Raw genomic sequence first — 18,201 nt, forward strand, 5'->3', positions numbered from 1 at the left:
TCGGCAAAAAGTGTTTGCCTATTAGGAAATCCGACGCCAATTTTTTATCACGAAAAATGTATCAGCAGTTGTGCTGTCAGAATTTAAACTTTTACTTCTCCTTAACTATAATAATTGTCTGTTCATTACTTAATTGACCCGCCGTAATTTTTTAGCCGGCATTTTCCCATTCGTTTTAACGAAAAAAATTGTGTAATAAAATCGTCGATGTCCAGCGCCGTAAAATATAGAAGGATTACTTGACAATTGGAGAATGGAAATTAGAATAGTCAGGGTGATGGAGAATTCCCTTCCACAAATCTACCAAACAGTTCCGAGAACTCAACAAAACTGCAACTTAAATCACTCCGATCACACAGTCTTACCCCAGATTGATGTAAACCCAATGTTTTACATTCAATTCAATTGAGTAAAAAAACTGCTATCTGCTTGGCCGTGAGGAGAAACAGAGTAACAAACCGAGGAGATTCAGCTCCAAAAACTTCAGTACCATTGTGCGTTCACTGGATGAACGTCCACTTGGTTGACTTCAATGTCACTTGTGTATTTTTTTTTTTATTTGTCTCAGCCTCAGAATTGTGCGTTTAAAAACGCACAATTTCATCTCCGTAAATCGCCAAAAAAAATCAAACTCCACTGAATTTATTCCTCTCCCTCAACTCCTTTGTTTATACAATTATTGTACAAGTCCAGATCATGAAATGAAACGATTAAAGTCCCTCCCAACAATTTTTATCCCCCTGAATACTTAATCTAATTAATTATCCGTCTCCTCCCCTGACAATAACATAATAATTCACTCCAATCAACTCATACGCACTTGAGCCAGTCTCCGACCCCCGAAACCCTCACACCGCATCATTCATCAATTGTCAATGGACAACACCAGGAAAATCAATCTCCATCCCCGAAAAAAAGTCTCGGTATGCTAATAATTCCCCAGGAGTCAGATGCCTGCGTGATAGCCTAGTATCACGCCGAGTCATCTTAAGAATAATGAACCAGATTCGAAATACTCAAGATCAAACACCGAGTAAAATTGATATGGACTGCTTGTGCATCATTTTTCCACCGGGAGATGGTGAAAAAAAAAACATTCCCAAGTTATCCACTTGCAACGAAACCATTCACATAGCTAATAGTCCAACGCTCCAGCATGAACGCCACTTGACGCAAATTGCAAGGAGCCGCTATCGGCCCAGTAGTCACGTGTCCGCTTTATTCAGGCATCGGCGCATCCTGTAACACCCAGTGCACTTCGGACGGATTTTCAAACTAACTGGTGACATTTCTCTCCCTCTTACCGGACTCCATTTCTCCTCTTCTGGACATTGTCAGACGCGTGGAATCCTTCCGACTATTTTACAAACTCCCCCACCCCCCCAGGACCCTAATTTGTTGGTTACAGTTAATCCTAACTGCATGAGTTGAGCTTTCAACTAAAATATTTTAAAATTTTTTTTGCATTTCATCAACGAATAATCGAAATTGTAATAATTATGTAGATTATTTTATTTTGTAAATTGTATAAATTAGTGGATAATTGGGAAAATTATCAGATGGTAAAAATAAGGGTTTATGGTATTGTAATTTAAAAAAATTACTCATTACTCAGATTCTCAATTACCTGCGATTTTTCTGGTTCCAATCGGAAGCAAAACGATGGGAAAATGACGGAAATTTATTCAGTTTCCTCCAGATGTCTATCATTAAAAGCTGATAATCATCAACCCAGGAAACAATCCATCATTATCCAGAAGCGTGAACTCCTCGGATCTCCTTTTTTTCATTTTCATCGCAGTTGTACCGGGCGATAAACAGCGAATAAAACCCCCGCGAGATGACCGAAAAAAACCATCAATTCGAATACGAAGAATCACGTGGACGGGAGTGGCAGGGGCTTCATGTCCCAGAATAAACGGCCACGAGGAGAAAAAAAAACCGAGAATTGTCATCCTAAAAGCGTCGATCTGTCTCCCGCACCGTGTGGAAGAAACGGAGAGATAAAATTAAAACAAAGAGGAGAAGGAAAGGAAAAAAAGGAGGATAACAAGACATCGGGGGTTTGGGATAAGCGAGAGAGAGAGAAGTGACTCCACGATGCGGATTCTATAATACTTCCACGGTGATTCTCCTCCACCTCGCCCCGACCACTTGCCTCCTCGCCACACGATTTTTAAACTGGACCAGCGGGGAATAAAACAGGAAAGACACTAATTAGTGATTCCAGGAACTGAGAACACGGGCATACCGTGCGGTCGTCTTGTTCGTGAATGTATATGTATAGAACTATATAAGTTGAACCTGGGGGATTGGAGACCCGTGGCCAAATCACGTTCCGTGGATAAGCCATGAGATGTTGAAAGAAAAAAAAAAAAAGATTGAGAAATCAGAAGTGTCCGGAGAATTTTTTGAGACAGGGGAAAGTCGTAAGCTCAACACAAATGCAAACGAATACGAGGGGCAATAGTGGTATCAGACAAGGGACTTGTTTGACACGATATGTTTTTGATACAGCGGCACCAACGCAACTACCTGACCCGATGAAGAGGAGGTGGAAACAGAAGGATACTCATGTGGACCATCATTAAAATCCGAGGATACGTCGATCTGTCTTTTGGTTTACTCCGTCTCGGGATCTTCTTCGGGGAGATTAACCATAACGAGGGGGGAGAGGGGGGGGGCAACTGTTTTCATTAGAAATTGGGTGAGAGAATTAAAAAGAACTGTCGGGGAATTTCCTAATTTTTCCTCCGGGTTTTTAATAATAATTTAAGTCTTCACCCCGCGGCGGAGTGATTTTGGATTTATAAACAAGAAAAATCGTAGATTGCGATTTTCGAGGGAGACCCGGTCGATATCCGGAGGGCCCCGAGTTATTGTGCCCAATAATATGAAGCTATCGATCAGGATCGAATCAATCGGCGTTCGTACGGTGACGAGATCAATGAGCCGTAAATATGGAGCCATTGTTTCCAAATCATTCCATTATTTTTCACATCCCACCAGCGGCAAATGTAAACTCTATTCCACTCCGTCCGTTAAAATTCAATTAGACTGACTCAGCATGTCAAAGCAAATGTAACACCCGCCGAGCGTATCATGACAAATCGCATTCAAGAATTTTCAATTGATTTCGGTGAAAAAAAATTAGGACAATTATCGACTCGGTTTTCCTCCCGTCACTTGGTCCGCCCCAACATTTTGACACGTTACAGCCCTTTGAATGAGGCGCTAACGAGGTGCTATTAGCGCGCGTGGCCGGTCGAGGTATCGATAAATGTATGAAAACTATCCATCGACGGGTCGGTGGGTGCTGGTGTGATTATCGAGGAACTTGACTCTCTGCAGCTGGGCCAACGTTCATCAATTCTCCTTCTGGGTAGGCCTACGAGTGGATGATGAGCGACCTCCCGCGACGTTTCTCATCTTCTCACCCATTCTTCGGGGATTCATATACACTCGATTACTTCAACCACGATATTACCTGCACCCATCCCCACCTCTCGAGGATGCGTTTAACGTTGCATCAATGAACCTACCGTGACTCGAGATTTTTGGATCAATAAATTTCGGGGAATTTCAGGGAATCATTTACGAAATTATTTATGAAATTACAATTTCCCGGGAAGAAGTCACTCATATTTTCACTGCCAGCTCTGGCTAATTTTTTATAAATAAAACAGTCCCTTAATTATCCAGCGACCATAGATTTCTTTTAAAAAAATGATGCCCTTCAAATTTTCAATATTTCCTCCCGCAACTCGCCCCGAATTTTTCCTCGCGTGTGAATTCACGTGTGAAAAATTCCAAAAAAAGCAAATCTCCGGTGGTATGAGCACAAGTCCATGGGAGCATATAAACATATATAATGTGGATGCCATAGGCCCTGCCATATACACTAGCAGACAATGCACACTTACCGTGGCTGAGAGTGCGATAACTTTATACAGCAAACTAGGGAGGAATGAGTCGGTTTGGGAGGGGGTGAGCAGGAAAGAATGACGATGAGGGAGATGGTGAATGTTTAGTGGTAAGGGGGTGAAGGGAGGGAAAGGGCGCGAAAGCAGGAGGCGTGGAAGATCACGACTTACCCATACAAAATACATTGGCGCGCATGCACGACGGTAATCAAACCCGTAAATCCGCGCCACAGCCAAGTCCAAGCCCGTGGCGAAGAGTTCCTTCCTTTTTTTTCCCCTCTTCTTTGCCTGCATCTTCCTTTTGCCCCTTTCCCCCTCCCACCCCCCCCCTCTTGAAGTCATTTTTTTTTTATTTATTTTGCCATACCCGAGGCTAATAACTATAAATCAGTGAAGAACGAAGATGTGGATTCATTGTTTGGCATAAAATGATTTTTTTCTTGCGCCTCGGAGTTGGATGAAAATCGGGAAGTAGGTGTTTGCGATTTGAGTTTTTGAAATTGTGTGATCACAAACTGAGACTGAAACGGGAGTATTGGATATCGATGTAGAAACATGGCCGATGGTTAACAGTCGTGGACTGATAGAGGACTATGAGGTAGGCGGGGTAATGCACGAGTCCAGTTTATCGATGTTCGTCAATAAATCTACGCCTCAACTAGAATTTACCTTCGAGTTGTGAAGAAAACACAAGGGGAGTGTGTTAATCGTACTGATGTATTGTAAATCTCTCCACTCATGATGGAGATGATGGTGAAGCGTTGCTAACTAGTGAATTCTAGCAGCTCTCATGGAGACGACAGGCAGGTGAGGACATGAGGGAAGGGGAGAACGGAATTTCGAGGAAAATTTTGTCTCTCTGGTGGCATTAAAAATGTATTAATTGTCGGGCTGATTGGGGGGAGAGTCAGTGGCTTAGTGGACCTTTCAGCGCAGGTTCTATGAAAATTTGGGGGACTCTGGGAAATTGGAGAAATGGGGAGAAAAATATACTTGAGACAGTGTTATCGAACGGAGAATTTGTCATTGATTCCGGGTAGTCTAGGGCTCAGGGTACTATGTCGTGGAGGAAGTGGCTCGTCGTTACTCTCAGGACATCAATACTTGGACTTTGTTACCACTCCCACAGGTCGCGCCATCCAACAGAACAACCCCTGTTACCCTCAGCCACTGGAAATGATTTTCGGAGATGAAAACAATTGAAAATTAAAGTCATCGATTGGGCAATTGCTCTTCGGGGGAAAAATACCGAAACATTCGTAAAAATCGCCCGCGATTACGTAAAAGTTCCGCAATTTTTCGAGCATTTTTCTCCCCCCTCTCGCATTCCCTTCCGCGGTAAAAAAAATTCTCGTCTTGTGTGAAAAGAGTCGCAAAATTAAAATACAATTGGCCATTATATTCCTCATTCACATACGTATCCATCATCTCCCTATTACTCATCCAAAACCACATGAGTATTATATTTTCTTTCTTCCATCAAAGCAGACGAAAGCAAAATAAGTATGCACTACTCACATGGTGCGGTAAATAACTCGTAGTTATTTCACCCTCGTCTATGCGGAACATTTTTGAATTACCCAATGGCAGAGCCAATATAATTGGATAACTGTGCGTCAGTCCAGGAAATTGAGCGTAACATCTCCCAGATGATGTAGATTTACTCGCTATCGAATTTCCAAATAGTAGTGTATAATTTGATTTTTCATATAAAAATAAATAGCCAACAAAATTCCCCCCGAGAATAGAGGAATTTTTTTTTTCCCCCGAGATTTTCCTCCAACGAGTGGAAAAAAAACAACTCGAAATGTACTTTAACGTGTACACGGTTGAGGTCTTGTGGATGAATACCTATATTTTTTTCCGTAACCTGTACCAATAAAATGAGATAGCGGGTGTAGTGGAGGCATCGACGCGATCCTCAAACAACTATACTTATCGTGAATCGTGCCTCGCAGGTCTGACGATATGCCTTGTGAGGTTCTCCTATCTGTTGTTTTCGCTGTGTATATCGAGTCCCGCTTCTGTAATTACTATGTTCTCATATTGCCTCCATCGATGTACTCCAGTTCTCGGACCCAAAATCGACATTTCATGTGTCGAGAGTCTAGTTGTAGAGGCGTAAAAAAAGTACTCTCACTCGGCGGGAAAATTTATTAAAAAATTACTTGCCCATTCCCTAATTTGCCAGTCAAAACAGCGAAACGATAAATTCCCCGAGTCCTTGATACAACGAACCCTATCCCTTCATACAGCCGTAAAAAATAGCGACCGAAGATCGCCTCCGAAATGAAAAAAAAATCCCCGCGAATTTCCCAAAACTTCTCCCCTCAATCAAAATTTTCATTTATTTATTTTTCATTTCATCATTCTCGCGTCTATCACGATAAAGCCCCTCGGACAATAATAAACAATGCGCGAAATGACAAGTAGAGCGAACCCGCGGCATTTCGCGAGATCTTATCGCCTCCGGGGCCCCTGGTATATAGCATACTGGGCAATCAATCATTCGCACTGGATAAAATGTAAAATACGAGGGCAAACTAGCAACGTTGAATGCCCCCACACACACACAAACACACCCACATTCTCCCGGCTTTTATTTATTTGCGTGGTCATGCAACCCCACACCAACACACTGTTAAATCCACTGGCAAACGTATTAACGTATTTTTTGCACGCGACTTCTCCCTCGCAGGCGTTTGATTAGGTCGTACGCAATCGACTCTCGTGGTGACACTGTCATTTTGACCGTCTGTTTTCCCTCTCCCTCTCTCTCTCTCTCTCTCACTTTCAATTCCCCAATCATTTAGTCTCCTCCATTAATTTTTTTCTCCTCTCCCTCTCTCTCTCTCAACCTTCAAAATGCTCCTGGATTTCATAATGATGGCTTCTGTCCCACTTGATGGATGATACCACCAGTATCTTGTATCAGTCCCCAGTACTACCCTGGACTACTGCTTGCTTATTAAACTGTTTCGTATTTCACGTCGACGCAAAACATCCCGAGATAATATAACGTATACGTGTTGATAAATTCACTTGTGTGCACTGGTGGCAATGGTGCAGCTGAATGTGCAACTGAGAAATGCGCATATACCCAATGCTCATGTTGGATTTTAACCCTGGACATTCAGTGGCAACTGGTAAGATCGATGCTACACCAAAACTTTTAATAAGTATCATACCAGGAGCTACTGCTGGGAACACTACTAAGTGTGCCGAGTTACACGCTCACGAGATTCGTACTCATTAAATCTTGGAGTCATTTATCCGGCTTTCAAGGAGAATATCTAGATATTATAATTTTATTATTAATTTTTGGCGTTGAACGGACTGAGAGGACATTTCGGTCGATCAATCCCTCCCAGGGGAGTGATAAAAACGTTAATGTTATGGAAACAATTAATTTTTTGTAGACGAAAAAAAATGTCCAACTTTTTTATTGGAATAATTCCCAACTACTCGATTTTGAAATTCAATTGATTCTTGATTTATTTATAAATCATTATAATTCCCTGAAAAATAAAATGAGCCATTTTTATTAACTTTCTCTTCGTCTTAAAAATATCTGAAAATTTCACTTTCCATATTACCCCAGAGGGCATTCCTATAGTATTTATAAAACATTTAATCTCCTTCCTGTTTGTCCTAGAGTTATCCAATACGTATCATCTGCATTTCATTTTCATGTAAATATTCATAATTATATTCCTAATAAACAATGGATCCGTTTCAATTTTTCAAGCCATGAAAATATGAGAAATGGAATAGCAATGGGGATACGATTTCAAGAAGATCGTGGACAATTATGTGGAGGGAAAGGAGAGAGATGTTAGAATGTTTATGACTCACGGAATATGAAAAATGTTATGCTCTTTGGTATTGTTTATGCAGCATCCGACAGACAGCCAGTAGATACAAGGTATACCATTACCGTGATGCGCCAACACTACTGTCAGTACAGTGTCCGTACCAAGGAGCTCCAGGTACTCGTCTCTCATATTTCTACCTTATTATTTTCACCAGTTATCGAATTAGATGTTAGCTTTACACGTACATAGGGCTTAGTTCCCTCGTTTGATACTTTATGAGGTAGTACGTGTGATTTCATTGAAATGTTCCCGGTTTTATTTTATGTTGGGGAAGGGCAGAAAAATAAATGTGTCTTTAATTATATGGGAAATGGAAAAGTAGTGAATGGTAAAGGAAGAGTAATAAATCGAAAATTTTTATATAATTGATATTCAATTGCATTTTATATTAAACAGACCAAAGATTGCGTAATAGGATTTTTGAAAAATTATAAATTAAAATAGGGTAGATATATCACAGACTGTGATACAATAAATGTGATAAATTAGACACTTAATATGAGGAAGATAACGTATGATATAATAACGAATTTATGTAACGGAAAATTTTTAATTGACGGAAACGAAAAGATGAATTATGTTCAGGTACATGTGGTAGCGGCTCAGTTACGAGTGTCTCATGTAATTCAAATGATTAGAAATTTTATTGTTTGTTTGTAAACCGTATGGTGGCGACATGTCTCGGAGAACCTGCGAAGTATAACGTAATTTCTTCCCCTACGTTACCGATAAACGATAAGCAAATCTCGCTTTATGTCATTGTTTCATTAATTTTGAATTGAGATGATTAAATCGTTAATCACTTTCATAGTCATAATTTTATTTTATTCGATGAATTGAGTTAAAATTAAATTCACCTCCTGTTATTTGGATAGAAATTTATTTAATGATTTTCAAAACATCCAAATTCTCTCTGCGGGCAGTAAAAAATTATAATCATTCAGTTTCTATATAGCATCTGTTCATTTTATTACGAATACATAATTTCATTATTGATTTTCATCTGCAAAACTCATTTTGAAAAATTTTATCGAATTACATTCAACGATCGATAGAAATGAATGAACTTTCACTAATTCATGTACTTAATTTCTTATTAATCGGATGAAGCGGCTTACTAAATTATTTGTTTATTCGTTTGTTTTTATCATTCACTGAAACATGTCCATATACCAGAAATGGCTGGAGCCCCCAAGTTCAGGAATCTACAGTGCATGGAATTTTAAGTGATTCAAGTCAATGCATGTGGAGGTCATCTGAACTTGCACGATTAAATTTACATCACTCGCTGCATCTCTCTTTGGCAATTTGGCCGACTTGATATGTGAACGGTTTTTAATTCCGCTATTCTATCTATATTTGTAGATAAAATATTTTTAAAAATTAAAAGACACACGAACTCGGGGCATGAACCGTAGATTTATCGAAGCAAAAAATTTGAACCACCGATTTCACTTTGTCACCGCTGTGCACTGTTAGAAAATGGTAATTAGCAATAATTGCTCTTTATCAGTTACCAAAAACCATAAAATTGTGTATAAACAGAGAGAGAACAACGCAGTGAACGTTCACAAATCATTATAACTTATCACTCTGAATTTCATTTACCATTTAATGTTGAATATAATTACAAGTGAAGGATAAATAAATAGTTAATTTAATTAAAAATCACTTATGGACATAACTTGAATTAAACTGATGCCTCAACCTCCACACAATCTCCAATTGGCCCCAAAAATGAAAATTTTATTCACTGTTTTTCCATTTCTCTCGATTATGCAATTCAACTATTCTCATTTACATTTTTATTTCTTCTACTTCTTACAATATTGTCCCTCAAACACTCGTTCATATAATCTTTCACACCTTTAATCATCGATTATCATCAATATACACGTCCATCGTTAGAACCACACGTTATTTGCAGAATCTTTAATTAGAGATATGTATCAACTCGTTCATATTTCAACGATTTATTCATTTATTCCGTTCCTCGAAAGATTGCAACGCATTCTCAATATCCATCTCAAATTATTCATTTATTTTTTATGAATAAATACATAAATTCGGTAGTAAAGTGGTAAACCTATTAATTTACTGGTTAATCGCCCTAATAAAAAGTAATTCGCATAAAAAATGATTAGCTATCCCTGTTGTCTCACGAAACGATTCTATAATTACTCATTAATTAGTTGTAACTTAACTTATAAATAATTATATTTGTATGAAACTAATTGTAAATTTTGAATTACAACTTATGAAATATGAGGAGACATTGCCCTCGGTTTTTCAGCTAATTAATTACAAATTAGAGCTTTCTTTGTTCCACACTTTACAAAATTAATTATTCATTCGAACATTCAACCCATAAAATTAGTGTTAATCAATAACATGGATAATTATTTCGTTAGCGGTCTCAAAACCATCGTCAGCAACTGTGGCTGAAGCCACTAGATTTGTGCATTCAATTTAATATTCACATTATCATTCGTTTCTAATTCGATATGTCGTACGGTATCGTCCTTCGTCATTCGCCAACTTTGCAATTGAAATTATTCTGTTAACAGACTCTTTCAAGCCCCCAAACGTTAAAAACAGGAATATCTACTCTTTGTTAATTAGAAAATATTTTTTTACGAATTTAAATCGACTGGATTAAGTCGGAATGAAAAATATTGATCGTCGGTGACAGATATTTGTGATTGTATAGTTTTTAATTAACTACTCAACTCATTCCTGGTAATTTCACCTCAATACATCTTCCTGTTTTTTATTTTGTTTATGTTCATTATGGTATTTTCATTTTTTTTTCATGTGGAATGAAATTAGTATTTACTTTGATTGTTTGACCTGTGAGTGTGGATGTCTGTATCTCCCCAGTTACTATTGACAGTCTATCAACGTGAATATTGAATTTATATTCAATTGCTTCGTACAACTACATAAATGAATCTGATAGAATTGTATAAAAAAATGCGTCTCTCGGTGAAACGGAACTCACAGAGGAGAAAATTCTCGTTATTGTGGAGCTGGTCAGACTGATATAGTTGAATCTGTTAATTAATAGTAATTAATTTATTTATGTGTATAAAGACTCTGGACTGTCTCAAGTCCATGTCTCCACCACCTAAATATTTTCCGAAATATGAAGCGAGAAAGAGCCTGACGAATGAGTCTTTAGCATTGACTAATAAACTATCTCTTAAAAATCCGAAACTGATTAAAAAATAATTTGATAGTTTACGGTAATTATCTTCAATTTTTTATTCTTGTGTATGACAGGCCACAGTAATGTCCATTGCTCGAGAATCTCGATATATTCTAATTTATTATCCAATGGCATTTTAATGGATAAATTGCTTTTGGATGGTCTCATAAAATTTTTTTTCCTTTACCTAGACTGACGATAATCCCTTCTAGTACCATTTATTAGAAAAATCTTACAACTATTCAACAAAAACCAATTTTTCGTAACAATTCTTACGTGTAATATGCACATCCTCGTGAGTACTCGTCGTACATTTGTCTTGTTGCTTCGTTAATCCAATTTTTATTAAGTTTTTCCATTATTTTTACTATCAACTGGATTTCAATCATTTTGTCAGACGAATTCTTCGACAAAATTATTCTGCGATAATGCAAACAAAGATCAACACAGGGAAAACAGTGAAACTTTATGCAACTTATTACATTTGTGCGTTAAAATTGTCAAAAATCTATCCAACAAAATCGCTAATGTCATCATTAGTATCATTAGTACGTATCGAACTGAAGCTAATCGTTGATAATAGTCAGAATGTTGAGGATATTCAAGTATTTTGACCATTTTTTCCCAATAAGATTCGTCAAAACAAATTTAATAATTCCTGAATATCCTCAACGTCATATAATTATTTAACAAACATTGCACCTCTCATGAACCGATGAACTAGAGCGAAAATATTATCATCCCAAAATATCCAACGATAAATAATTTATTTCCAGTACAATACGTCGAATTCCTCTAATTACCCTTTAAAAAATCTCATCTCCTGAACGCACCTCAGGAGGATTTAAAAAACTAATTTAAAAAGACAAATGTCGTTGACAATTTACCGAACAATACTAAATCGATCAACTTCAGATGAAAGAGATGTCAAGTGACCTAACATGCATAATAATATCTGTAACTGTAACTATTTTTCATTGATCTTTTCATCCAAATAATTTCACCAACGCACCGTCAACGACACCTCGTCCCCAGCAACATTTAATTCAACTTTGACCGGAATATAGTTCTCATTTATATTTTTTACACTCATGCAGAAAAAATTTTAATCGTTTAAAAGCGTAAAAAATTGTAACTTCCATCTCGCAATTTGTGAATTATGATCGAACTTTAATCGAGTAATGCAGCATGTTGTGTTTACTAGCCCAGTCAATTGTTAATACAGATATAGGCACACAAATTTGCAGTACGTATTTAATCCCTATTCTTTGTATCCATGGACTTAAACTATTTTTTTTGTGTCATGATGATTTTTTTTCGAGTAACAAAATTTTCCGCAGTAAAAGAAAAATCATATCATCAAGTAGAAATTCTTAACACTAATAATCAATTTTTTAATTGCAATTGGAGCCAATATGGTCATTTAAAAATCATAATTTCTGTATGTAATGATATTTCTAATGAAAGTAAATCTACCATGTGATGAATACAATGATAAATCGTCGTTTCATTACTCCCTATTGTTACTCGATAATATTACTCATCTTATTATCATTATTATTGTTATCATGTTTATAATTTATTATTATCTCTTAAAATCGAGTGAATATCTCCACGCTGACGTTGACAAGGACGAGAGATCGTGGGCAAAGCGTCAGCTTCTCAATTCATAAATTTATTAATCAATTAATACCTTCTTACCTCAATAACTTAGGAATTATATCAATTAAATAATTTATACTCTAATTGAAATATTAAAATTTACATAACGGCACATTTCTCCTTAAGGCTTATCGCACTGTTGCTTGTAACCGGTTGCAATGATACCGCACGATTTTTCTCGAGTGTCAACAAATCACGAAAGAGTTCGTTAACATTGTGATTTGTCTTTGCCGATGTCTCGAGGAAGCCACATCCCCAGCGATCAGCCTCAGTTTTACCCTCACTCGTTAGCACTTCTCGCAACGTTTCCTCATCACACTTGTTGCCGACCTGTCGTAATTACAACATGTGATGAATTCCGGATTGAAATGGAAGCAATTTAGAATCGTGTACATGTGCTAATGGCAATAATCAACGGAGAGAGGAAAATGTCAGGGAAATTGCCCGGAGAAAAGCCGAAACGTAAATTACCCGCGAAAAAATTATTTTTGATAAATATTCGTATACTTGGAAGGATCATTTTTCGAAAATTCCATTCCTCCAATAGAGTCATTGGTCCCTGGGGAACCTGGTTACCGATTACTGCGTTTATCAGAACCCGATAATTAAAAAAAATCTTATTTCATTTGCCTCCCACACGAACCACTTTCAAGAAATAAATCGAAAGAGTGTCACTGTGACGTAGGGCACATCATCAAAGTCTTTGAATACCCTATGGTGTGGAAATGCCACAAGGGCGTTCCCTCAGCATGATCAACTTTGTTCCGCTTTCTGAACGTCACAGGAACGACAACTTTTCCACCCCAAAGCCTTGAAAAAGCCTGTTATTTTTAAGTGAAACCTTAAACGTATTTTTTACTAATTATGTTAATCGTCAAATTCGAGGGAAAATTGCACGTCCAACCAGGGGGCTCAAGGTCATAAACAATCTAATGAAAATTGTTCCCAAATGAAATTTATCAACTGTTTGGATAGTCTTTGCATCAGATGCACATTCTTACCAGCATTATCGGTATTTGTGAGATATCCTGGCCTTTTAATTCACGTATCACTGTCCATATTGGTTTAAGCTCCTCGAGGCTCTGTCGTGAGCATACTGAATATACCAGGATGAAAGCGTGACCTTTGCTTATCGAAAGACGTTGCATTGCAGGGAACTGATGGGACCCCGTTGTATCCGTAATTTGAAGCGTGCAAATGTTCTTATTACAGCTAATCACCTAAAAATATTGATTTGTTCACTATTCTCTATCCAATGCCCTCAATTTTTTAATATTTCAACGGAACAAATGTTCAAATATACTGGAAAATCTAATGTCTCTGGGGGATTTAGTTTTCGAATTAGAGAACCTCTGGGAGCCTCCAATTTTGAAGACCTTTTAACAATTTAATATACTCTTGTAAAAATAAAAAAAAACACAATACAAAATGCAACAGCGATAGAAGGTCCAATTCACCAAACATTTCCATTCAATTTCTATTGATTTGGTCCAAGAAATTATAGAAAAATCAATAGAAATCACAACACTGAACATTCACGACAAATTCTTTTGGAAAAAATTTTTTTCTCAATTTTTCATTCACTTTTTTGCAAGAATTTTATTTTTTCGAACAATTCAACACAACAACTAAATTCAACTTCCTTTTCCTGATAATTCTTGGGGGTACAATTGTTATCTACATTTTCGTGGCATCACAGACAAGTTACGATTGAAGCTCGTTGAGGACAATTGGGACGAAAGATAAAAAAAAAGATTAAGAAAACTAGAAAAACGTTTGAGGCAACTCGACGAAGTCAACAAGTGGCATTTAACACAGACCATCGATTTCTCAGAGTAATACTTTGTTATCGACTTGTAAAGAAGCTCAGAAGTACACAAGATACGAGAAACCTTCATAATGCTTTTGTAAATTAATTAAAATCGTTCTTTTCAATTTTCTGAGCATTTTTTTCTCTGGGAAGGAAAAGTTCAGCAAAAATTACGTGACGATACTTTTTTGTTATTGAATATCTCTGCGTATGCGCTTCATAATTTTTAATAATCGATTCAGGTCTCGCCAGTGTCTCTCGAGATATCTTAATGACCTGGTGTCTTTGAGCCCTTGAGAGGAACCTCTTAGCTCACTAATAAAGATCCATTTCAAGTTCTCAAGGACATAACTGCATTAAAATATCCTCGAATATTGTGACTCTTAGGGAAGAGTTGGCCTCTCTCAAGCGGGAATAATTAATAAACATAAATTGGGAATATTAAATTTGTCTGAAGGATACAAATGGACTTGACGTAACATATCCTCAAATTAATGATTTAAAGGCACACATATCACATAGGGTATACAGCAGAGGTCGCAAGTCAGTTCCCAGTCAATGCATAATGACGTATTAGGCCAAGATAATAGTAATCAGTGGAAAATTCATAGTAGGGTACGACATCAAGGCAATGACTCCTTATGGAACTGGTGGTGATAACTTAATCTTTATCGAAACCATATCATCCAGGAATTTCATATTTGTAATTATTTTTCTATAAAATTTTCATTATTATTTATTAGATCATAAAACCATAAAGAGTCATTGTTATTTATATAACAAATAGTTCGATTACACATGTCTGGGGGAAATGGTGAAACGACTTTGTTTAAAAATAAATTATTTCCTAAAATTCCCCCAAATTTCAGTATTTTATTTAACTTTCCGCTACTCTAAATGACCAACAAAATTTTCCACCCCCGTAAAATTTATCTCCCTAAAATTATTGAATAATTTCGTTTCACCACATTCCCACTGACGTAAATAACCCCCTAATGCTCCCTCCCCGTAATGAAATCACATCATCGCCACCCATCCCCGAGAGCTCCATGAAAGCACTTACCTGTCGATAGGTATCTTCAATAGTTGGAATATACGATTCTCGAAAAGTTCCTTTAACGAATCTCAGTACTAATGAACTCTTTCCCACACCCCCAGCCCCAAAAACGACGACTCTATAGTCGTTGCTTTGTTCGGGCATCCTGACATCGGCCGTGGCGAATGATTAAACCCCCGTGAACGGGGTCCCCAGTTGATGAATTTTAAATAAAACAGTCTCTCCTCCACCCCCTCCCACCCCCACCCTCTCGCAACTTGCAGGATTGACCGGCCTCGACCTCGCGGGCTATCACCCCCGTTGACTTGATGTCAACTCGACGATCAGGACACGATTCCACCGTATCACCCCCGATAAATCTCTTTATATAAGGGGACAAGTACGCTAGACGTAAGGATTTTGTTACTCTGAAGATATCCCCTCCCACTTTGCGCAACTTGTGAATGAAAATGATGCAAGTTTGGCCTTTATAACGCCTCCCCACACATTGCTCTTTAACTATTTTCTGCAAACATCCCACGCTGTTTGTTAACCAATGGCTCCTACCCTTCTCCAATCTTCGTACACTAATCTATCAATGATAAGAGAATCACTATGGCTTGAAGATGTGGAGTCGTGTGGAAGATCAGGTGATGCACCATAGCTATTGGGTGAGGGTTAAGAAGGGCTGTTGAGCACGTTTGTTTGTGGATAATTAGTTAACAATTCAGAGTATCCACGGTCAATGATACCTCGTCGTCAACAATATTCGTTAAATAGGTGAAAGTTGATTAGATCAATCGTGCCACTCGTACACACTGTTATCACCCACCGTTGCCTCCATTCACAACTATTTTTACGAGTTGATCTCGATTATTCGACAATTAAGTTACTGAAATTCCTCTGATTTAATTGATTAATCGGTTATTTTAATGCCCAACAAATTTCGTGGACATTTTCGTTGTTGTTTTAGTTGCAAGTGACGATTAAATAGTTTTTTTTTCTTCAAGCCCTGTAGAAATAAAAAATATCGATGTAGCTGAAAGTAACTGATCACCCTCGATGAATTAAAATTTTCCCAGAAGTAAGTTTACTTATTTATTGAATTTACCGTATTGAATGATACGTCTTGAAAATTAGTGAAATTATTCTCTACTGTCGCAGATATAGAGAAAATGAAGAGCACTACACACCCTCACTTCAATCGTTGTGAGTCGCAATGCTAGATTTTCATGTGCGCCTGTGTGCGCTGTTATGTGCGCACTACCCTCGTCAACGGATAACCCGTCGTGCTTTTGAAAATCAATAAACCCACGTTGAGGTGTTAGTGATCAACAAGATGTACGCAGATACATGAACAATGATTTGGTTTAATAATCGGTAGTCTATTATTTATTTTCGTATAGTAACAATTTTGTGACTGAGCCCTAGTTAGGGTTACAATAATTATCGTGCCATTGTGAGTTGATATTGACCTTTATCCTCATGACGTGAGGCTCGTTAGGACGTCTTCTTCACGTCACGATTTTTTGTCACTGTGTCACTGCCTTCATTCTCTATACATTCATATGCCCATCTTCTGTGGATTCTGTTACATGAAACAAAAGACAGAATTGAGTCCAGTTAATTATTATGATGACTGAAGAATTAATTACTAGTTTTCATCGCGAACAAGAGTGCCTTAGGGATGCTATTCTTCCTCGGGAAGTCTAATTAATCATTTTCATTACATAATTTCCATTGGCAATGAAGAAAATTCGTGAGTGTTTCTGTCAATATTTGTGGATATTTATACGGTTGATGTATCAATATATAGAAAATTAATACTCATAAAATTCACTCACCTGCATTCATGTCCGCACTTGGCGGATCCACACTTGGGACAAGGATAATGACAGCCAGGACAATCCAGTCGTAGACAATCGCAAAGATTCATTCCATTTTGCATGAAAATTCCCGATTCATCATACAACACATGCTTCTTGCTTCCTGGATAGAGTCTTCGTATCTGCTGAGTATTCTTACGTTTTTCTCGTTCACTGCGCTGGGGATCGAAGTCCCTCAATATCTTCTTCGCCTCATTGTCTGCGATTCTCTGTTTATTTTGGAATGTTCGTGTCCTCTTCTGGAATTGTAAAAAAATCAGGTCATGAAAAAAAAAATATTTCAACTCAGCAATTTTATGACTTAACCTCACTCTCTCAATAAAAACACTGAGGTTCTGCAATGCATAATTTTGTTTTTAAATCTAAAATAAATGAATTCATGGTCCAGGTATTGAATAACATATTGTCTGGTATTTGTTATTGTAATTTTACACATACCTTTGGCAGATCAGTATCTTCATGTAGTGAATCCATATTTTCCGTCCCAATAATTTATAAATTGACAAAAATTACGTTTTCTTCTCTAAGTCAACACATGCAATTACGAAAACATAATTGTTGCAGTGAATTTCACATTTTATCAACAACATACACCGGCTCTGCGAGTGCCTATGTAAACACGATATAATTTATTTCTCTAATGAGCAGGTGAAGTTTCGAGCTGTGTGTTCCGCAGGTGGCACACAGAGGTCGCCACTTACAAATGCCCTGCAGGCATGAGGATTCCCCCCCTGGCACACAGAGGACACTACTCACATTATCTGTTCACAATTAAAGGAGAACTAACAAAATATTCGAAGC

The 18,201-nt window shown here is 37.5% G+C and overlaps 2 protein-coding genes across 2 annotated transcripts; both read right to left on the reverse strand.

The window, feature by feature from the left end:
- Positions 1-9,818: 9,818 nt before the first annotated feature.
- Positions 9,819-16,755, reverse strand: LOC135170040 (GTP-binding protein Di-Ras2). The gene is made up of 4 exons (XM_064135537.1): positions 16,626-16,755; positions 15,542-16,526; positions 13,670-13,888; positions 9,819-12,998 (listed from the first exon to the last, which is right to left on the reverse strand). Exons 2-4 carry the CDS (start codon positions 15,677-15,679, stop codon positions 12,768-12,770), a joined length of 588 nt encoding a protein of 195 aa, XP_063991607.1. The 5' UTR covers positions 15,680-16,526; positions 16,626-16,755; the 3' UTR covers positions 9,819-12,767.
- A 123-nt stretch (positions 16,756-16,878) lies between these two features.
- Positions 16,879-18,054, reverse strand: LOC135170042 (ARL14 effector protein). The gene is made up of 3 exons (XM_064135539.1): positions 17,839-18,054; positions 17,359-17,639; positions 16,879-17,102 (listed from the first exon to the last, which is right to left on the reverse strand). Exons 1-3 carry the CDS (start codon positions 17,872-17,874, stop codon positions 17,015-17,017), a joined length of 405 nt encoding a protein of 134 aa, XP_063991609.1. The 5' UTR covers positions 17,875-18,054; the 3' UTR covers positions 16,879-17,014.
- Positions 18,055-18,201: the final 147 nt, after the last annotated feature.

The sequence above is a fragment of the Diachasmimorpha longicaudata genome, chromosome 16, assembly GCF_034640455.1.
Source record: "Diachasmimorpha longicaudata isolate KC_UGA_2023 chromosome 16, iyDiaLong2, whole genome shotgun sequence".
In the NCBI taxonomy this organism is placed as follows: domain Eukaryota; kingdom Metazoa; phylum Arthropoda; class Insecta; order Hymenoptera; family Braconidae; genus Diachasmimorpha; species Diachasmimorpha longicaudata.